This window comes from Musa acuminata, chromosome BXJ2-11 (genome assembly GCF_036884655.1).
Source record: "Musa acuminata AAA Group cultivar baxijiao chromosome BXJ2-11, Cavendish_Baxijiao_AAA, whole genome shotgun sequence".
Taxonomy (NCBI): domain Eukaryota; kingdom Viridiplantae; phylum Streptophyta; class Magnoliopsida; order Zingiberales; family Musaceae; genus Musa; species Musa acuminata.
Window position 1 is genome coordinate 7,705,189 of NC_088348.1, and position 22,706 is coordinate 7,727,894.

The window sequence follows — 22,706 nt, forward strand, 5'->3', positions numbered from 1 at the left end:
ATAAATAAATACATATAAATTTTTTTTTATAAAATAAAATAAAATAAAATTTCATCTTATAAAAAATATAAATCATATTAATTTCTCACTAAATTATTTTAATAATATTATAATTTTAAATAAAGTCAAAAGGCACTTTTGAGATTTAAAAAATTACATTAACATCTAGTTCAAATGTAATTTTTTAAAAAATTATTAAGCATCAATTCACATTTAAAATACATATTGAATCCTTAATTTAAATTTCAAATATGTTCCTATAGGCACTCCCTCATCCGATCTATATTTCCTTATTAGACATCAATTTCTTGGGAATTCGCAGGACAAACAGCATTTGAAAAGCTAGTCCACATGGCATTCAAACACATTTCCTTCTTCATGGAACATCGGTGACTATGAGGGGTATTAGCACAGAGCATTAGTATCAATATGGCATTCAATACATTTCTAACAAAAGATCAGGCTTACCTCGGTTTTATCCTGGCTTTGTGCTACTTGAGATTCCATGATATCAGCATCCATAGCATTTTGCCGGCTGGTTGCACAAGCTTTAAACATTTAATACATTACAAGTTCCAATCATTATAACATCAGCAGTTTAAGTCCACAATCCACTGGAACAGAACAAGGCAGTAGCAAATTACCAGCATGTAGAAGAAGTCTTCCAATGACAAACAAGAATGGGTGGGTTGGTGCTGCCATCAGATAGTTAGATCCAAGATAAATCTGAGATCGAGTCAAAGCATTACTTCAGGTCCCAAGCTCGATTTGGTCAGAACGAGCAGCCAACAACTCTTTAAATGGACTCAATAAAGGATAAATGATAAAACCTCGGATAATAAACAATCAAACAGGAGTACCAACTAGGCTTTTTACAAATATTGGCATGCAGAAAAATAAATGACAGAGAAATTTAATCCTCTTTCAATGATGAACCTCAACTCCTGAGCACAAGATGAAATTGGATGTGACACACAACAAATTCTACATGGATTACCCACAGCCCATCCATCACTTTGTCATCCAGGTTTGATCAAAATTCTGTGAGTTCCAGTCTTCTGATCACTCAACAAATGAAGAGATCACAACCTACAAAAACACCAGTCCCGATAGTAGAGCTTCAACGATTTGGAGAACTACTTTGGATTGGTAGAAACTGTGAGCATCACTAGACGTGGATGAAGTTGAGTTAGGGGAAGTAGCCAATGAGGTGCCATTCAGAACCGTGCCATTTCTCCCACCACTGCCGAAAAGAAGAAAATAGTTCAGTAAAGGTTGAATTTAAGCCCTGTCTAGAGCAAGCTAATCATTATCTAGCAAATGCAGAAAGTAATAACATCAAGCTAGCCGTTATCTAGTCAAATATACTGTTCACAGGTTGTGAAGCCCTTTCTATTTGGAGAAACAATAAGATGAATCCATTTCATCAAAAGATTCACCAAGCTTATATTGTATCCCTATCAAACTTTTTTATAACCAAAATTGTCTGTTTCAAATTTCCTTCAAAGCAGTTCTTGGAATAAAACATTTGCAGGCATGTTGACCAAACAAATTTAATATGAAGGTAGTTCTCAATTTTAAGTTTCATATGTTTTACCATGAATATATGTGCACATGCCCATACCAACCAAAATGTGTCAGAATTGCATACAGAGATCCTTGTTAAATTAATTTCCAATTTGACGTAACAACCTACTACCACATTTGATGTTGACTATCATATGCAATATTCATGTAATCTTCCCACCTAAGTGTATATAATCAAATTAAATACAACTATTTTGCTAACCCATCCAAGAACCTCAACTCTCCGCAGATGTGATAATTAACTCAAGTATGAGATGGTCAAATCTCATATGGACACAAACTGATTTATCAAATGATTTGATCCACTTATGTTATTCAAGAAGGTACTGAAATTGATAATAAACAAAAAAATTCTGACTAAAAATTGCAATCTCAATATGACGATCACATACCTTCCAGAAAACAAACAAGAGTCATGACCTGCATGAAAGAAAACACCCGGATATTACCAAGTGTAACCAGAACCAAGAGAAAACACAACCACTCTACACAAGCATGCTAGATTTAATTACTCTATTATACAGCCAGTGGCTCATATCTCATACTATGTTAAGAGCAGTATTTTAATGCATCGTTAATCTGTTGACATCAAGCAATAATTTGAGTGATGCAACCTACACGTCTGCTGACAGACAGCAGTATCTGGGCCATTTGTGTATCATAGGTAGGTGCATATACAATTAAACCAGGTTGCAAAACATAGAACTTAAGTGTTCAATCTACGATGTCCTGATTTTAATTGACTTTAAGATTTCTATAATTAAGAAACTTTAACTTCTCTATGATTACCAGATAAGAAGATAAGGGTGTCATAGTTTTTCAGGGATTACAGAATTAAATCCTAAAAGGAAAAGACAGGTTCAAAGAGCCAGAGAGGAAGTTGGATGTTGTGTTGCTTACTCATAGGTAGGTGCATAAACAATTAAACCAGGTTCCAAAACATAGAACTGAAGTGCTCAATCTACTATGTCCTGATTTTAATGCACTTTAAGATTTTCTATAATTAAGAAACTTTGACTTCTCAATGATTACTAGATAAGAAGATAAGGGTGTCATAGTTTTTGAGGAATTACAGAATTAAATCCTAAAAAGGAAAAGACAGGTTCAAAGAGCAAGAAAAAGGAAGTTGGATGTTGTGTTGCTTACTTGGATCTGTTGTGGTGATAGCAGCAACCCCGCTGAAGTGGCATGTCCCGACTGCCATCCCCATCCCATGGTAATACTCGTTAAACGCATATGAAGCGTGCGCCTCCACTGTGTCAGGGTCATAGCAGGGCTTCCCCTGCGTCAGGAGAGAACAATCCACCTTCCCTGGCCCGCACGCCCAGTCGATCCCCGCTTGCAGCAACTTCTCGTCTGCTCCCTCCTTGGCGACACAAAACGTCTGGCTCGAGGTGTCATTCGCCAGCAGCATCCCCGACCCCGTCAGGTGCAGCGTGTACGCCGGCACGCCATTCGCATCGAACAACCCCCAGAACTTCTCCGACGTCACCCCTGGGCGGAGATCCTCGTCGTAGAGCTCGTAAATGTAGGTGGGCACCGAGACCCCTGGGTGCTTGGGCGTGCCGGTACTGTTGATCACATGGCGGATGAGGTTGCTGTTGTAGGTGTTCGCATTGTCGGTGGTGGCGTCAGGCTCCGTCGTCGGGTCACCCTTGTGCGGCCACCCTGACTCCATGACGACGACCGGCAAATTGGTGACGTTGAGGTAGGCCATGGCGAAGTAGGCGGCGTCGACGACTGCATCGAAGACATTGGTGTAGTGGAGAAGGGTGTTGGCATCGACCGCCTCCTTGTTCGGTGGAAGCGGGCGGAAAAGAGCGTAATCCAATGGGATGATGCCGTTTGATTGCAGGTAGTCGTAGTAGGGGTAGACGTTGAGCATGAGATAGGAACCGGTGGACTGGAGAAACTTGAGCATGGGCACGAAGACCGGCTCGAGGGTGCGGTTGAAGAAGGCCTGCGACGGCGGGAAGGAGTCGAGGATCAAGGAGGAGGAGTGCGGCGTGGAGACCTTGATGACGCCGTCGAGGTTGGCGGCCACGAGCGCGGAGTGGATGTAGCGTAGCGCGGGCACGAGCAAGGGGGCGGCGTTGGGGAGAGCGGTCAAGACCTCGGAGCCGACGGCGATGGCGGTGATGTTGACGGCGGGGACGTGGGCGACGACGTTGCGGGCGACCCAGTTGGCGGCGGTGGCGTTGGACTGGCCGACGGCGAGGAGCTGCTCGTTTGGGACGGAGACGGTGACGCGGATGCCGGTGTTGGTAAGGGCGGCCAACATGGCCGGGTCGGCGTCGTAAAGCCGTACGTTGCGGATCTGCTGCGACTTCAACAGCGCCGCCACCATCGTCGGCGACGGCATGTTCGACAGCGCCGTGCCGACGTTGACGCCGATGTACGCCCCTGCCGTGGCCCACCACCGCAACCACCGAAATTTGGCGCAGGTTAGTGAATATTACGAGAGAGTGATAAAAGTACGCAAAGTACAGACAAATATCAATATGATTATAAGATATAATTGGTGTCAGATTAACGTGGTCCGGCGGCACAATAAGCAAAGACAGCTAGCTGTAAAGCAACAAGAACAAGGGCGCGAAACAACGGAGTGTGGGACCAAAGCACGAATCAAAAGGTGATGCAGGACAGTAGATCTCAACCGTCCACTAGTAAAGGTTTGTGACTCGTATTGGACGGTCGATACAGATTCGCACAAGTGTTTTCGCCACATTCTCCGACAGAGACAAGAAAAACGAAGCATGAACAGAAAATATAAATATAATGTGTTCAAGCAGAAAGCAGTGGATCACCGACCGTTGCTTTGGTATCTCGTGGTGGGGACAGGGGAACTATGATAGCATTCGGCCATTGCTTACCCTTTTTTATCCATGTAGACTAAAAACAACAAAAAGAAGCCCACCGCAGAATCGAACGAGCGCGAAACACCACGCGATGAACCTTAATGATGCTCTTGCGGGCCCCACCAACCTGCGTGCCTCGTTCTCCGCCTATATCTAAAGAGCTAAGCGTACGCTCGAAGAAAAGAAGCCCTTCCAACGTAATAATAATAATCCAAAAAATATATGCAAGAAATGAAATATATAAATAGTCGTCTTAATTAACAGCTCAGGAAAACTCGGCGTCACTCAAAAACATTAGTTGCTGCGTCTTTGAACATGAAAGCATACAAGCAAGCGTGTACATCGAGAACGAATCGCATCGATCAAACGAAGAGCTGAGAAGGTTTCGTGAAGAAAGAGAAAGGGCGAAACGATCCCTCAACCAAGAAGCCCGAAAAGATGCTTGGGGTATGGAGGATCGAATGGACCTCACCTTCGTCGGCGTAGATCGCAGAGAGAGATAAAAAGAGGAACAGGAGACGAAGCGCCATCGATTTCACCCTCTTTCTCCGGAACGCATGCGGCGGTGGAGCGACGGCAGCCCAGAAACTCCACATCTTTGTTCTCGATCCCGACCTAGACAAGGATTTCAAAAGGAGGGGGAGAGAGAGAGAGTGGGGCGGGGGGAGGAGGGGCGACGGGTGACGAGGGCTGGAGGTAGGGGAGCACATCAAAATGGGCAGGCATCTTATACAAGCAGACGACTGGGGTTGGGGTACGTTGTCCTCTCCCATCATATGGCCCCCTCATCACCGATCCAACGGCCAGAAATCCTTAGATCGAGGGCTTTAGAAATCGTTGGGACTCGAGAGCGAGCGAGGGAGGGAGAGAGAAACCAACTCAACGGTCATATTTGGAGCAGTGGCGGGCGCAGCTTTTGGTGACATTTCCTGCTTTGTTGTCTAGCAGGGCGGTCTCATTCTTGGGGTTCGCGTTCTTACGAGACACAGGGAAGCATATTAAATGAAGTGGGAAAACGGTCCGCTCGTGGGGATACGGGGACTCGTTGGGCCTTGAAGCCCATGAATAATTGTTTTCTTTATTTCCAATTGCACGCCGTCTGTAGCCCAATATGATTCGCAAAAGGCATCGGGTAATTTTTTGTTTTTTTTAATCAATCCTATACTTTCTTTGACCACGTCGTCACAATGTCGAGTTAAGTCTTAAAAGAAGTATATTCAAAGAACAACTTATTATTCATTTAAAAGATTAAATAACTTAAATGATGATCGAATTAATTCGATTTGATTTGAATTCATGTGTGTGGAAAGTCTAATAATATGTTTAGAAGTAGATTGGATACTTGCTCGATGGACGGACGAGAGGAACTCGGAGGCTTGCTTGATGGCTAATTTATATGAAGACCGAGACCGAGTAGCCATAATATGGTCTCTCTAATGCTCTAGTCCATTATAAGATGAAAGGTGAGAATTTTAAGTAAAATAATAACTTACCTCAATTATCGGGGTGGGTTTTTTATAGTAAGTTTAATTGAAGGAAATATTCTATGATATGAGACAAATATTAAATGAGATATGTTTTCGTTTACTAAATGTGTTGTCACATGTTAAGTCATGATTAGAAGATTCAAAATGCATCCAAGTAATGGCTCAACACTTTGGCAACTAACGCATTGAGTAAGCACTAGCTCAGCTTGAGGAACGGGTGCATTAAGTGTGTGCATCAAGTGTCTTTCTAGCCCAAGGAGGCCGTAATTACATGCATCGTGATGCTTAGTCCAAAAAATTTACATCGAAGGTTCTTTGATGCTTGAAGGGCACATAAGACATTCCATTATGCTTATCGCAAAAAAGGATGTATTCAGTGCATTTTGATGCTCAACCTGAGAAGAGCATATTAAGGGTATTTGTACAAGAAGGATGCATCAGGTGTACTTTGGTATCGGCGTATCAAGTGCACTTTGATCTTTAGCCCAAGGACACATGATGCTTGACTTAAGAAAGATGTATTAGACACTCTTTGATACTTATCCCAAAAAGGATATAATGAATATATTTTGATACTTAAGAATGATGCATCAGGTACTCTTTGATGCTTAGCTTGAGAAAGACACATTAGACATTTTTAATGCATAGCCCGAGAATGACACATCAAGCGTATTTTGATGCTTAGACCAAGAAGGGCATATTTTGATACTTAACTCAAGAAGGATGCATCATATGATGTTTGATGCTTAGCTCAAGAAGAGCACATCGAGCACATTTTAATACTTAATATGAGAAAGACGCATTTTGATGCTCAGCCCGAGAAATTGGACGGTCTTTGATATTTAACTCGAGAAGGCGTATCATATGCTCTTTGATGCTTAGCTTGAAAAGAGCGCATCAAGCACCCTTTGATGCTTAGCCCGAGAATGACACATTAGACACATTTTGATATTGAGCTTAAGAAGAATGTATCAGATAAGCTTTAGTTTGGCCACAATTGATTGTCAACACTTGCTTCAATCAACACCTTAATGAGTAAAAAATCTTGAGTCAACTAAGTGAGGAAGTTAAGCAAGAGGCAGCTCACATGAAATTTGCGTAGAAAATCATTGATGGGACTTTTAGAATTGAGGTAATGGTCTAGGCCTGTAAGGTCCATCTTTGCGATGGTAGGGGCCTTGAGCCCCATTGAGTTTTTTTTGTGGTCTATCCTTACCTTTTGGCCTGGCCTCTTCGACGTTCGAAAAACGTTCCTTTCATCTCAAACCTTAGGTTGAGAAGATATCCTCCTTTCTCTTTTTTGATTTTCGATCCATTAGTTAACTGGTGGATGAAGGAGTTGAAGTTATCTCCTTAGGTAGCTCAAGGTCAGTAGGGGTCTCGACTACCTCCTCTTCTAGGGGCAAGCAATAGTTGATATATGGATCTTGAGAGAACTTTAGACCATAAATGGTTTATATAATCAGGATTTTGTCTTGACCCTAGAGCATCTGGACTGCTTGCACGTCTAATATTCTATTCCAACCGAGTATGATATTTAAGTGCCTCAGTCCGAACAACATCCCTTTGTTGTCTATACATCGATGCATCAGAGTTTGGGCTCAATTTCCCCCTCCATTCACTTATTATGGCGTGCCTTGAGTGGTGGATGATTTTGCATTCTCAAATGATACCTAACTCATGATGCTATTTTATCGCCTCCATTAGGCAATATTGCCATGCCAATATTACCCCGACTTGTGACTTGTTTCACGTATGCTTTCAAGTGTGCAAGAAGGCCAATAACTACTAACTTACAACTAGGGAGGGGTTTCAAATGAAGGTAGCTCTGACTTCCAAGAAGAGTTCGAAGGTATGGTTCTTTTTTTATCGAGATTGATCAGGATTGAGTCTCAATCTCGATTGGTCAACATACATAATCAACAACTCTCTCCTTCCCTGTCCTTGAAGGAGAAGAACCAAGTGCTTAAGGGTGAAAGTACTATCATCTTCCCTAGACATCAAAAAGATAGACAAGGACTAGTTGATCGATGATGGCTTAATGTCAGCTCCTCGAGATATAATTCAAACTCCTATATCTTCCTCATACTTTGTTTTCTCAATCCATAAATTATAATTTCTTGTCTCGTTTTTGCAAGGATGAGTCTCTGCATAATGAAGAATGGGGGTACGACCTCCTCCATGTCAATCGTTGGTGCCCCCACTCCCCCTGCTTCCTTGTCTATGCTTGTTGTCACTTCGATAATTCTCAAGCAACCTACTTTTGTAGCATTGTGCCTGCCTCCAAGGATCATCATCGACAAAGGCCTCACTAAAGGGCATCCAAAGTGGTGAAAGGTCATACTGAAGAAGTTAATGTCCATAAGGGACTTAGGGAGTGAGGATCCCAAGGTGGGGTCATCCAAGATAAGTCGAGGTGCTAGTAAGTCTATGATCTTTGCAAAGGAAGGGCAACACCTTTCACCACATTGAAGATGTCCAACAAGTAGGAGAATGAATCTCTCCAATTTGAAGGTGGCCTAAACAATTTGGGATGATAGGAACCCATCAACTCAATTCTGTCGTGGGTCCAAAAACTTTGAGAGTATAGGGATCCATCGGCTCGATACTATCGTGGGTCATTGGTTCTTCCTCTAGTGAAAAAGTCTATGATAACCCTTGGAGGTCATGATAGACATGTCTATAAAGAATAAGGTGATGATAAGTATTATTCTCTTTTTCACATGTTGTAATTTGAGATCTCCTTTAGGCTAACCTTTAGGTCCTTTTTTTGCTTGAGGCATCACCAGTATATCATGGGGCTAATTGACCTAGTGCACAAATAAAAAAGTTTCATTAGCCACATGATGATCGAACTTGACCACCTCCATAATGAGGTGATAGAACTGACGAAGGAATGGGTCGACCTGTAAGTGGTGGCAGGGTTTGAGGCTTGAGTGGCCTAATGGGAGGGTCAATTAGTCAATGCTTAACAATGCAATGTCGATCTAGTTGAGCACCTAAAATATGGTTTGAGTGTCGAAATATTTATAATTTTATTCAGGTAAGTATGCATCATGTTATATAATCATATTTCAAAATCATCGGCATAAGACAATTAACAGTAAATATCTCATCCTATGATTTATTTAGCAAGCATAATCCTACAACATAGCATATACAAAATAAAGAGATACAATTTTACCTCAAAATAATTCAAAATACTTATATGCACATATAGAAAACATAGCAAATTCATGGACTTCTATACTCCATATCATAACATATATGTGCACTCCCACATTGCAAGTCATCGTAATATATACATGCACTCTTACATTGCACGTCATAATCTATACATGTACTCCCACACCACACGTCATAGCATATATATGCATCGTACGTCGTAATATATTCGTTCACTCTCACATCGTACGTCATCATATATGTATGTATATAATATGTTTGATCGTAATTCATATATTTTTATACTTACAAAATATATACATTCACATTTAGTTTATGTGTCTTTCATGATAATCATATCATTCGAAATATATTTTTTAAAATTTATTATGAATACGATAATTTATACAATTATTATTTTATAGTAAATTAAACTTATACTTATTTTATTAAACTTAAAAATAAAGATGTCAATGAAAGACCATATTATTTGATGATGGAGTGTCAGAGTGATACACCTATCAAATTAAGAGCATAGAGTTACAAGATATCTTAATTAAGAACTCTACCTTTTGAATTATTGATTTATAATAATTTATTAAAATAATTCATAAAAAATTTCATAAAATCCTTTATAAAATAAACTATACTTAATCTAAAAATTTATCTATATTCCACCAATTTTTCAATAATTTATTTTAAAATCAAATGAATTAATTAGTATCAATCAAGCTATTGCATCATTCTATGAAACTTCACTATTCTAGTTGACTAAACGATCTTAAAATTATCATGAAATTTTGTAAAAAAACTAGAAGACATATAAAACTAAATATACATCAAATTTTACCTTAAAATAAAATTATTTGGAGGCTAAACTATCCTTCTAATGCAATACCTATTCTGTTATACTAAAACTGGGTTGGGACTATCTGAACTTATAAATAGAATTAATATATGTTATATTTTGCCAAAATTAGGTTGGGACGGTCTAAACTCATAAATCTTATCTCTTAGTACACAAAAGTAGTATTCACTTAATTCTAAATCTCACATAACCCCAAGGAAACCTTTTAAAACATACGAAAAGGATAAAACCTAATTATATCCCTAATGGATTAATTTAGTTTTAATATAATCTATAATCAGAAAATAAGATTTTGAGTACTTCAAATTAGCAAAATAATAATTTTATGCACTAATCTCATATGAAAGTCATACTAGATGCCTTAGAATCAATCATAAGAGATTCATACAAGACATCCAAAAAGCAAAGATAAATTTAAAGTATAGGTTATTCAAAAATAACTGAAAAGATCGACTTAGAAATTGTAAAACTGAAACCCTAGGCATAACAAGAGAAGAATTAAGTTTTTCTTACCTCGATATTCTTTAAAGTCGAGGTTTCCTGGCTTCTATGAGAAAAGCTAAGAGAACGACTAAGGAGAAAAAGGGTTGTGGGTTATCAAGTTAGTAAAGATGATGATGTACAGAGGTGCTTTAGAGATTATCTTAAGATCTAGGGTTCAATCCCATTATGTTTCATTTCAAGTTTTTCTTTACTTTTCTTCTTTTACTAATATAATTCTAATGTTGCAGCAACCTCGATTGAGTTTAACATAGTTTGATAAAGATGACATTTTTTTTGTCTAAATTCATCTTTCAATCTTACTTATGTACCTCATCATTTAGTATAAACTCCTCTTTGATTTGTATTTTTATTTAATTTTTTATTACTCCATCCATGCCTAAGTAGTTTATGATCCTCTACATACATATGGTTTAACTATTAAACTTCCTTATGTTAATCATGGTCAAACTCATTCAAACCTTGAGATTCACTTAAGATCGATTAAAATTCAATCGTAATTTCTAGTCATAATATGCATATTTATTACCAGTGCTTAATCTCATATTCAAATCCACTAGCACACTTTGACTTATTGCACTATGCTTAAAGTAAACATTAATACTTATGCATGCTCAACTAATATTTTGAAAAGTATGTACTTCAACCATAAAAGCCGAAAACATAAGCATATTATTTATCATATTTATGAACAATAAGCATCACAATTTATATCACTAAGTAAGGACAATATATACATATTATTTGTGCTTCTTTCAACATGATACTTGTAGTTCAAGGTGTGTGAAACTCGGACACTATAGACGGCACAATTGATAGTTGGAGTATAAGCTCCTCAAGATGAACTATAAGGCCAAAAACCTAAACCATTAGATCATCAACCTGAAGAAGCATCATGATCTTGAGGCAACCTTGGCCTCGAAACATGTAGCAATAGCGGTGCATAAGGAGTCTCTGTTGTTGGTTATTTTGGCCCTCAGGATTCCGTAGTAGGCAACATAACAACAAACACTCGATAAAGTTAACGCCAAGGGGTTTTCATAACTCTATGGGGAAGGGGATCATGGAAACACTAAATCAGAGAAGCATAAACAAAAAAATAGTTGCTACCACATCACTTGAATATACTTGAATGTGAGATATCATTCGATATCTTAAGATCGAGACTCTCCTATTTGATTTGATTGATGCCAAGAAAATTAGAAGAAGAACACATGGTTTTGCATGATAAATGGAGCTCTTTACAAACGTTCACTAAGTAATTATTGTGTTGTCTCTGTATTCCAAAGAAGCTACCCGAGTGCTTTTCAAAGCCTATATAAGAGAACTTGCAAAGAGCACATTGGAACATGGTGACTAGCATTCAAAATCTTCTGATAGGGGTACTATTGGCTGACCCCAAGACAAGATGCAATTGAATATGTGAACCATTGCGATCGATGGCACAAGGAGCTCGATCCTTGGTGGGGGGTGATTCCTTGTTGGCTTGGGGAGATGGCAACGACAAAGGGCTTGATCGGTGTTTGCTCACTAGGGCTTTCCTCTCTTCCTTGAGCATATCAGGGTGCTCGATTTAAGGGTTGGAGGAGGCTACAATCTCAGTGATTAGGCGACTTTGTTCCTACCTGATCTTCTTTTGATGTGCTATCGTCGAGGGGTGAGACAAGACTTGCTGCATCTTCATTCTATGCCTCGGATTATCCTCGATGATGTTTCCATGAAGGTCCATATCTCCAAACAAGCAAAAGAGTTGATATTTAGTCCCTAGACCGACAAATCTCAACGGAAAGACTAAGGATACCAACTCCTTATCCTGAAGTGCAGAAGGCAAGGTTGAAGCCTACCTCAACAAGCCATTGCTTGCTCATATGAAGAATAGTGACAGACTTAGATAAGGGAGAGCAATTTGGTAGAACTACTCATTCTTTGACTCATGTAACCTCTAGGAGTTATTGAAAGATTTTTCGACTAATTCAAGTTGATTGGTCACCCATTAGAATCTTCCTTTCCGAACCTTTGTTAGAGGTTGAAACCCTCTTGACTTTGCAACCAAAGTGGACGAAGAGAAAGTATGCTGAACTTATGAAGCACATGTTATAGCACATGAGCAACAAGGTCAGTATCGGAGTAATGCAAATCCTTTGGCATACTCCGACAAATGCTACAAGATAGCGCAAAAACTTCTAATATTGGAAAGCTTCGACAAAAAAGGAGTGGATGAGAAAATGAACTCCCACCTCTAGTGCATATATGCATGTGTAAAAGTAGTGACACGACTTGTAGGGTCGATCACAAGGCCGAGTAACAATTAACTCAAACTTAGATTGAAATATGATAGGCCTCATTGATATAATCTAGGTCGGAGACCAACACAACAGAGTCAAAGTCGAACAAGTCCGTTGAGGGGGGCAAGACTCTACCGCTTGAGGGATTAGCCCCCGAGGGGCAACATGCCTAGTTACGATCACTTTGACCCCTTTCGAGAACCTTTATCGACACCTAGGGTGGTGACGGAATCGATGACCCATTCGAATCCCATATGTTAGAAAAGGAGGAAATAGAAGAAATTATGACCCTTATTAAAGAATGAAGAAAAGTCTGGTCAAGGTCCCAATGCTCCAAATCGTTAGAAGGCATGAGATAACAAATGAGCATGACCCACTATTTATAGGGGCCAACATAATTTTAGTTTCCCCAAGCAGTCATTCAGCTCCCAAACAGTTCGAGAAGTGGGCTACATGACAACACGAGAGTGATTAAGAGTTATATGTATCATCATTATGATCTTTTAGAATCCTCAACAATGTGGACAATCAGCACACCGAGGCTCTTGATGGCCCTACATTAGCTAGACGTTAGGCCATTATTATGAAATACAAGGAACTAAATCTCGACGAATCTCTTACAACAATTGAGATTGTATGCTTGTAGGCAGAGATGGTGGCGATAACGCTTTGCACATGTCAATTGGAATCATCCCATGACAAGGGCAGAAGAATGACTCCAATCGACTTTGAATTAATTAGTGTTCGATAGACACGTGCCGACATATCAATATCACGTGTTTGACACTTTATAGACACGTGATTGACACCTTAGCATCACATATTCAACACCTCAATATTACATGGCCAATGCCTTAGAATGAGGCACAACATGACCATAGTTAGGTCCGGAAGAGATGCACTAACCGGCACTTATTATGAAAGTAACAATGTTTATAGTTAACTATAAAAAGAGGTTCCCCAAGTACATGTCGAGAGATTCTCTCTCTTAATTATGAGTTGAGTACTCCGAATCCTAAAAAACTTAGGCATCAGATGAGCTTTGTCGAGAGCGCTCCCAACATAATTTTATAGACTATGATATAGTTGGAGGAGACGATTAGATGAAGATTGATGGTGTCGACCGGAATCACCTCATGGCAACTCTGAATTAGTATCCAAATTACACAATCAAAACCTAACTTAATAGGTGGTGCATGCTCAAGTGATATTAGGTAGACATGTGGTCGACATGTTATGTGTTCGACACTTCATAGACACATGGTTGATACCTTAGAGGCATGCGGCTAACACCTTAGCATCACATGTCCAATATCTCATCGACATGTGTCTGACACCTCAACATCATATGTCCAATACCTTAATGTCACATGACCAATACCTCAACATGAGGCACAACAGGACCATAGTTAAGTCTGAAAGAGAAGCACCACTTTCTCCATAATCAACTCCTATTGTAGAAGTAATGATATTTAGAGCTTACTATAAAAAGGGGCTCGCTATGCACGTCTCAAAAGATAGACTCTCTCTCTCTCTCTCTCAAATCACTGAATCTTCAAAAACTTTGGCATCAAATGAGCCATGTCAAGAGCACCCCCGATGTAGTTTTATAAATTTTGACACATTTGGAGATGATGGAATCAACTAGAATCACCTCATGACAAGAGCAGAAGAATGATCCCAAGCGGCTCCGAATACATGTGGCCGATACCTTAACGTCATGTGTTTGACACTTCATAAACATGTGATTGACACCTTAGAGCCACACGGCTAACACCTTAGCATCATGTGTCTAACATCTCATAGACACATGACCAACACATAAACATCATATGTCTAACACCTCAGTGTTACATGACCAATACCTTAGCATGAGGCACAACATGACCATAATTAAGTTAGGAAGAGACGCACCACCTTACCCATAATCAACACTTATTGTGGGTTTCCCCAATTACGTCTCCAGAGATACACACACACTCTCTCAAATACAAGTCGAGTCCTCCAAATCCTCAAAATCTTAGGCCATAATATAAGCCTTCACAAGAGCACCCTCTCTAAAATCTTAGGTATCATATAAGCCTTCTCAAGAGCACCCATGTTATAGTTTTGTAGATTTCAACACAGTTGAAAACAATTATACGAGCGTTGATGATGTCGATTAGAATCACCTTGTGACAAGAAGAACGACCCTTAGACAATAAAAAAATGACTTAACAAGTGATGCATCCCCAAGTAATATTGGACAGACATGATCGACACATCAGCATCATGTGTTACACGTGGTCGACACCTTAGAGCCAAGCGACTAACACTTTAGCATCACGTGTCCAATAGCTCATAGACACATGACCAATACCTCAACATGAGGCACAACATGACCATAGTTAAGTTTAAAAAAGACACACCACCTTCTCCATAATCGACACCAATTATAGAAGTAATGATATTTGGAGCTTAATATAAAAAAGAACTCTCTAAGTACATCTCGAGAGATACTCTCTCTCTCTCTCTCTCTCAAATACAAGCTAAGTCCTCTGAATCCTCAAAATTTAGGAAATAGGCATTAGATAAACTCTATCAGAAGTATCCTTGGGGTAATTTTATAAATTTCAACACAATTAGAGATGTTTAAACGAACATTGATAATGTCGACTGAAATCACCTCATGACAAAAGTAGAAGAATGACGCTAATCGATTTCAAATTAGTATTCGAACTAGATAATAAAAAACTGACTCAACACCTCCCTTTGACCGCTAAAAGTGATGGTGATGAAGAGAGGTGTGACGAACGTGGAGAATGAAGGCATAAGAGACTTCACATGGGTAAAAAATTTATAGATAATCAGTTTGCTATAACATAATAATGACTGATGTTGAATGCTTATTTAAATAATTAATTTACCTCTCCTAACTTTCACAAAAAAACAATTGGATCACTATTTGAAAATCTCAACGTTCGTTTAAGACCTGTTATATTTCAAAATTATAAGTGTAATAGAAACCAACAAAAATAAGTCGTATAGGGTTTCGATGGATTTTTTGTAGTGGAAGGAGTGTACGAGGAGAATTTTTTTGTTGGTGGTTATAGCGACCAACATTCAAAAATGTAGTGGAAATCGGAGTGAAACATTCCTACCAATCGTGACCAATTCACAACGCTCCAATAGTTTTCCGAGTCTTGCATCTCTGCATACAAAAATACACTATCAGTTGAGTACGAAAGTGTAGAAGAAATGATATTTTAGTGTACATCGTTAGACTCCCTCATCCAACCAGTCGAAGAGACAAACAAGCAATACGCTACGGCACTTTCTTCGTCATTGATACCGTGGGACATACCATCTGTTTGTGGCTTTCTTCTAAGAAGCTGCTAATGGCTTTTACTGAGATGCTTTCAGAACCAGTAGTAGAACTTGCATGCTTTTGTTTCATTTCATGTCCCTCCTGGTGTTGCATCACTCTCTAGCCAAGTTTCCTGATTTCAATTTCCTGTTCATGTTGTCCAGATATCCCTGTCAATTCAGTAACAATCAAAGCCTGGTTAACATCATACTTTCACCTACATGGTTATTTATGCTTCATCACAACATTGCTATTTTGACAAATTCCTTTTATCTATCTCAGCATAGTAATCTAAGATTGGTGACCTTCGCTCAACTATTGTTTTTCAAAAAATAAAAAAAAAGAGTAAAAACCAATAAGATGTTTCTCGATGTTCCTTCACACAAAGAGAATCAATAATACTATTCTGTACACTATGGTGTTTTATTAGTAAGACGGCAGAGAAATAAACATGTCAGCAAATGTATTGTTCTGTGGCCCAAATACAAGATTAAGAGGAAGATGGAAATCCTGCTCAGAAAGATCCACCTCAACATTTTTTAAGACCTTATGACCAAAAAAGAATTCTGGATATAAAAAAGTGAGAAACAAAGTTGGAGCTAGTAAAAACGGAAGACGCAGATCCCACACACATTTTAGTCCCCCAAAATATTAAATCCAGAAAACAATTTACCTGGGCAGCAGTTAACTAAACAATGAGAGTTTTTGAGTATATGCTCAACAAATTAGATTGATCAATATGCATGCAATGATGCTATGGGTATTCATGGTTCCTTTCAAGTGATGCAGGGGGCAGAACAAATAGAAGTATATAGCACTTGGTACCGGTTTACCTGGAGTATTCCAACAGCAGCAAATTTGTCCTTGATTGTTTTTGATTTCACTGGATTTAGATCCAGTGGCTCTAACAGGGCTTCCACACACTGAAAGCAACCAATCATTAGCATAAAAGATTTTCCCTGCAACATCACTACTGGCAGATGGCATTTCTGTGCCCACCTTTGAGGTATAATTTTCATCCCAATATGTGTAGGTTAGGCCATTAAGTCTCCCTGTGTTGCGTAGATCCTCCATGAACAGCCTAACTTGCACAGCCTTCTCCAAAGCACAATCAGAAAATCAGGGATTAGAAGGTTCAAACATCGAAACATAAGATTTCATGAACAGTGTACCTCTACACTTGATTGACCCCACAAGCAGAATGGATAACCAACAACGAATCCCACGAGAGAATGCTGAGAAACCTGTGAAAGAGAATTGAATGTGAGGCAAATGCTTGCTTTAATGCTTTAAATGTTCATCAAACTGCTTACTTCAACCTGAACCTATTAATCAGACTGTTTACTGCAACTTAGGAACCAAGGAAAGGTATCGATCCACATACCAACTTCTGGAAAACTTTAGCCATGATATCAATGTTTGTCTTCTTCCTGACTAAGACACTGCATCAGAAATCTAAAGTTATTTATTGTATATAAATCACAAAACTGCATAACATCAGTGAAAAAATAATTGCAAAACAAACAGAACCAAAGATATGTTGGTATACTCTATCAGCAAAAGTATGGATGCCAATTCTAAAATATAAACTATTTGACATAAGTTTTAATCCAAGACACCAATGCAAATGCATAGGCACTCAGATATGCAGTTAAGTTGCTAAGCAGATAAAATAAAATATGATAGGCTCCTAGACTTGAAACATTACATTTTTCAGTCAATTAACTGCAATGATCAAGGACCACATCAAAGAAAATCAAGTCTGTACTCCAAGAGAAGAAAACTTAAGATCCTAAGCATTATGACATGTGACTCTAAATATTGCACGAAAGGTGATATAGAATTACTTAATAAAAAGTCCACATGAACAAATGAATCTCTGTGAATATGGGCTGCAATATATGGTACGAGAACATAAATCATACAACATCTTCAGTGGAATAAGCCTATTACACTTATGTCAATGCAGGAGGTAGCAAAATAGATTCCATGAAAATAACGTCTCTTGATCAACCTATGCTCCCGATATTTGTTTATAGACTACAAGTTCAGCTCTCAATCACACAACTTTTGCACCATCATCTTTGCTTTTCCAGTTTCCTAAAATGAGTAACGATCTATTTAATTTCGGAGTATATGTTATACCAATACCCTACAGAAGTCACTATACCAATGAGTGAATCATTCATGGAAATACAAAAGACACTACCTTCCAGGTGATGCTATTCGATTAGCAACATCTGAAACAGCCAACCCAACATATCTCTGCCCAACATCTAATCCCAGTAATCGTCCTTTTTGCACGGCACCCGAACTGCACAGCTTCTGGAACAACTCCACAGGCTCAATTACCTTCATCTGTTCCTTCTTGAAGCAATGCAACCGATGTAACCGGATACTCAAGAAGGCTGGCACCACGCACCAACCTAGTGATCTAAAATGGACAATAAGCTTACTTTAGCTCCAGAATTGAAGTTGTTCGCAATATGAAGCAAAAAGATATGGAGAAACTAAGCAGATTAAAGAACATTTAACGAGAAACCTTGCGAAACTCGAGTACTGTCTGTAACATGAAGCAAAGGATAAGGTGCAGTAAGGAAGAAGGACCACTAATACACATAATGACTCATCGTGACACCATATCTCATATCAACGACAACGTAATCGAGAAGATAGCGGACCAAGAAAAAGCGATCTCTACGATCATCATCCTTTCGGCCATTCGCCATCCTCTTTAGGATGGGTGAAGACGTTTCGCAAGTAGAAGAGTACCTGAAGAACAGCCGTCGCCGCCGTCGAAGAGGGAAAGAGGCCACGGGGTAGGCGTTGAGGCCAGCGGTTAGGGTTTCGGAGAGTGGAAGGGTTGCCGACGCGGGTCGGGTTATGGCCCTCATCCGGATTCAATTTGGGTCGGGTTGCGCGACCCGTGATGGCAATACCGCCGCCCAAGCCCGTTTAAATCAGATATGAGTTGGATTAGGTTCGACACAAACTGCACCACCCTGAGAGACTGGTTGCCGACAAGAGGGAAAGAGGGAAAGAGTACCTGAAGAACAGCCGTCACCGCCGTCGAAGAGGGAAAGAGGCCACGGGGTAGGCGTTGAGGCCAGTGGCTAGGGTTTCGGACAGTGGAAGGGTTGCCGACGCGGGTCGGGTTATGGCCCTCATCCGGATTCAATTTGGGTCGGGTTGCGCGACCCGTGATGGCAATACCGCCGCCCAAGCCCGTTTAAATCAGATATGAGTTGGATTGGGTTCGACCCAAACTGCACCACCCTGAGAGACTGGTTGCCGACAAGAAATCTCTCGATCTCCTATCTCTCGCCGGCAGCACCCACGCTGGTAAGCCAATGGCACCGCGACGCGATTACGTGTCGACAGCTCTTGTCCCGTTAAAAGAGCTGAGCCGGTCGCGTAACGCTTTGACGGAGTCCGAACTAAATAAACCGTAGCAGTAACGTGAAGGCAAATAGAAGCCGCTCCTCGTGGGTGACTTGTTTCTGTTTCGGATAACAGATATGGTGGTGTTGCCAAAACCGCTCTTCCTCGTCCCTCACCCTCTAACGACGTACGTGCGTGCTTCCAACCACCCTTTCCTCTGCCTCCATTTCATCTCCTCCTCCCCTTCCCGGGTCATCGTGCACCTGACTCCCTCCCATTGCCGCCTGTACTGACGCAGGAGCTCGCCGGCCCTCCCCATGCACGCCGGTTGATTTCCTGTGTCGCAGCTAGCTGATGAAATGACCGGACCTGAGAGGTATGGGGCGTCGACGGCGACAATTGCGGGAACACCATTCTTCTCCCTCTTCTTCTTGCTCTCCCTTTTCTCCTCTGCCTGCGCCCGATCCGGCGGAGGATCCGCCTCGGCGCCCGTCAGGTTTTCTCCCTCCGACAGCTACCTCCTCAACTGCGGCGCGCCGAAGAGCACCCAGCTCGACGACGGCCGCGTCTTCCGCTCTGACCCCCAGTCCTCCTCCTTCCTCTCGACCGATGAAGACGTGAAGGTCGCCGCTGACAACTCGACGGCGAACACTTCGGTGTCCCCGCTGTACCTCACCGCGAGGGTCTTCCCGGCGGAGTCCACCTTCAGCTTCTTCATCTCCAAGCCCGGCCGCCACTGGGTCCGATTTCACTTCTACCCGTTCCCCGCTGCGGACTACAACCTCATGTCGGCGGCCTTCACTGTCAGCACCGAGGATATCGTCCTCCTCCACGAATTCAGCCCGCCAGCCCCGCCTTCCCCGTTCCTCAAGGAGTACCTCATTCCCATCGACCGCGACAGGGTGTCGCTCGTCTTCTCCCCCAGGAAGGGCCGTATCGCGTTCATCAACGCCATTGAGGTCGTGTCTGCGCCCGATAACCTCATCGTCGACGCGGCCACAGGCATCTCTCCCCAGGGTCAATTCACCGGCGTCTCCAAGTATTCTCTTGAGGTCATGCACCGGGTGAACGTTGGGGGCCCGGTGATCGGATCATCGAACGATACGCTGTCGCGGACGTGGCAAACCGATGCCGAGTTCTTGAAGGTGGCGGCGGCGGCCCAGAACGTCTCTGTGCCGACCCGCACCGTCAAGTACCCCGACGACGGATCGGTCACGCCGCTGATCGCACCCAGCGCGGTCTACACGAGCGCCAGAGAGATGGCCGATTCGAACACCGTCGATCAAAACTTCAACTTAACGTGGCAGTTCGGCGCCGACTCGGCCTTCTCGTACCTCATCCGCATGCACTTCTGCGACATAGTCAGCAAGAGCCTCAATGAGCTCTACTTCAACGTCTTCTTAAATGGTCTGACGGGGGTCTCCAGCCTCGACCTCTCGACGGCGACCGCAGCCCTCGCGGTGGCCTACTACAAGGATTTCGTGATCAACGGCACCACCATCATCAACGAGACCATCACGGTGCAGGTCGGCCCGACGGCTGATTCAGGAACCGGGTCTTCCAACGCCATCCTCAACGGCATTGAGGTCATGAAGATGAGCAACTCGGCGGGCAGCCTCGACGGGCAGTTCGCCGTCGATGGATCGTACCATGGCGGCTCAGCCTCGGGGAGCCTCGCGAGGAGGATTGTCTCGGGCGTGGGGCTCGCACTGGGAGCGATGGCGATGGCCCTGGTGGCAGTGATGTTCTTCCGGTGGAGGCGGCGGCCGGCGGACTGGGAGAAGACCAACAGCTTCTCGTCGTGGCTCCTCCCCCTCCACATGAGCCACTCGACCTTCATGAGTAGCAACAGCAGCTGCAGAGGCAGCTCCCGAAACCGCTATGGATCCCACAAGAGCAAGAGCGGCTACTCGAGCTTCTTCGCGTCCGGCGCCATCGGCCTGGGCAAGATCTATTCCCTGGCCGAGATGCAAGAGGCGACCAACAACTTCGACGAGAAGGAGGTGATCGGCGTCGGGGGGTTCGGGAAGGTCTACATCGGCGCGCTGGAGGGCGGAACTAAACTGGCCATCAAGCGAGGGAACCCGTCGTCGGAGCAGGGGATCAACGAGTTCCAGACGGAGATCCAGATGCTGTCGAAACTCCGCCATCGCCACCTCGTCTCCCTCATCGGCTGCTGCGATGAGAACAACGAGATGATCCTGGTGTACGAGTACATGGCCAAGGGACCCTTGAGGGACCACCTCTACGGCGGCACATGCCACACCCCGCTCTCGTGGAAGCAGCGGCTCGAGGTGTGCATCGGCGCCGCTCGAGGCCTGCACTACCTCCACACTGGCGCGTCGGAGGGCATCATCCACAGGGACGTCAAGACCACCAACATCCTGCTCGACGACAACCTCGTCGCCAAGGTCGCCGACTTCGGCCTCTCCAAGGCGGCCCCCTCCCTGGAGCAAACGCACGTGAGCACCGCGGTGAAGGGCAGCTTCGGGTACCTCGACCCGGAGTACTTCCGGCGGCAGCAGCTGACGGAGAAGTCGGACGTGTACTCCTTCGGGGTGGTGCTGTTCGAGGTGCTCTGCGCGAGGCCCGCTCTCAACCCGGCCCTGCCGAGGGAGCAAGTGAACCTAGCGGAGTGGGCGATGCAGTGGCACCGCAAGGGCCAGCTGGAGAAGATCATCGACCCTCACCTGGTGGGAACCATCAGTTCCGCCTCGCTGAAGAAGTACGTGGAGGCGGCGGAGAAGTGCTTGGCGGAGCACGGAGTGGACCGGCCGTCCATGGGAGACGTCCTGTGGAACCTGGAGTATGCCCTGCAGCTCCAGGAGGCTTCCATGGGGCAGCCCAGCGACGACCCCGCCGAAAAGAGCGCCGCGAACATTCCCCTGGAAAGCCCGGCCCGCAACGGCGACGACGTATACGCCTTGACCGATGACGACTCCACGCTGATGGCAAATCCACTGTGCCAAGGGAGGTGAAAGGCTGAATGACCTCGTGGTACTACTTTCCAAGCACGTCAAACAATTCAAGTCATTAGAAGTCCCGACTTCATTTGAAGTCATTGTTTCCTATGTATCTTATCCGATGCCTGCGTTCATTTTAGGCAGTTCTCCGGTGCCTTGTATCTATTTAGATATGGTTCAGGTGTTCTTTCTTTTGTAATGACAACTTGAACATTCAATATTTTTTTCTTCTGGCTTGACGTGCGTCGCCGTCTATTACCACATG

General features: G+C 42.6%; 3 protein-coding genes across 6 annotated transcripts; 1 reads left to right on the forward strand and 2 right to left on the reverse strand.

The window, feature by feature from the left end:
- Positions 1 to 817: 817 nt before the first annotated feature.
- LOC135627242 (glucan endo-1,3-beta-glucosidase 3-like) lies at positions 818 to 5,378 on the reverse strand. 2 transcript variants are annotated; one of them, XM_065133257.1, is made up of 4 exons: positions 4,918 to 5,377; positions 2,734 to 3,990; positions 1,980 to 2,007; positions 818 to 1,243 (listed from the first exon to the last, which is right to left on the reverse strand). In XM_065133257.1, exons 1-4 carry the CDS (start codon positions 5,219 to 5,221, stop codon positions 1,090 to 1,092), a joined length of 1,743 nt encoding a protein of 580 aa, XP_064989329.1. In that variant the 5' UTR covers positions 5,222 to 5,377; the 3' UTR covers positions 818 to 1,089. The 2 variants fall into 2 exon arrangements, with proteins under 2 accessions (XP_064989329.1, XP_064989330.1); XM_065133258.1 differs by lacking the exon at positions 1,980 to 2,007 and having other exon boundaries at positions 4,918 to 5,378.
- A 10,332-nt stretch (positions 5,379 to 15,710) lies between these two features.
- LOC135627283 (uncharacterized) lies at positions 15,711 to 19,378 on the reverse strand. 3 transcript variants are annotated; one of them, XR_010492577.1, is made up of 8 exons: positions 18,870 to 19,378; positions 18,307 to 18,531; positions 17,482 to 17,539; positions 17,270 to 17,341; positions 17,097 to 17,192; positions 16,931 to 17,020; positions 16,095 to 16,267; positions 15,711 to 15,941 (listed from the first exon to the last, which is right to left on the reverse strand). XR_010492577.1 is itself a non-coding variant. In XM_065133321.1 (7 exons), the coding sequence occupies exons 1-7, from the start codon at positions 18,989 to 18,991 to the stop codon at positions 16,211 to 16,213; spliced, it is 720 nt and encodes a 239-aa protein (XP_064989393.1). In that variant the 5' UTR covers positions 18,992 to 19,377; the 3' UTR covers positions 15,878 to 16,210. The 3 variants fall into 3 exon arrangements, 2 of the variants coding, with proteins under 2 accessions (XP_064989393.1, XP_064989394.1); XM_065133321.1 differs by having other exon boundaries at positions 15,878 to 16,267; positions 18,870 to 19,377; XM_065133322.1 differs by lacking the exon at positions 18,870 to 19,378 and adding an exon at positions 18,640 to 18,811 and having other exon boundaries at positions 15,878 to 16,267.
- Positions 19,379 to 19,704: 326 nt separating this feature from the next.
- LOC135626387 (probable receptor-like protein kinase At5g61350) lies at positions 19,705 to 22,456 on the forward strand. Its single transcript, XM_065131629.1, has one exon. It carries the CDS (start codon positions 19,838 to 19,840, stop codon positions 22,454 to 22,456), a length of 2,619 nt encoding a protein of 872 aa, XP_064987701.1. The 5' UTR covers positions 19,705 to 19,837.
- The last annotated feature ends 250 nt before the right edge of the window (positions 22,457 to 22,706 follow it).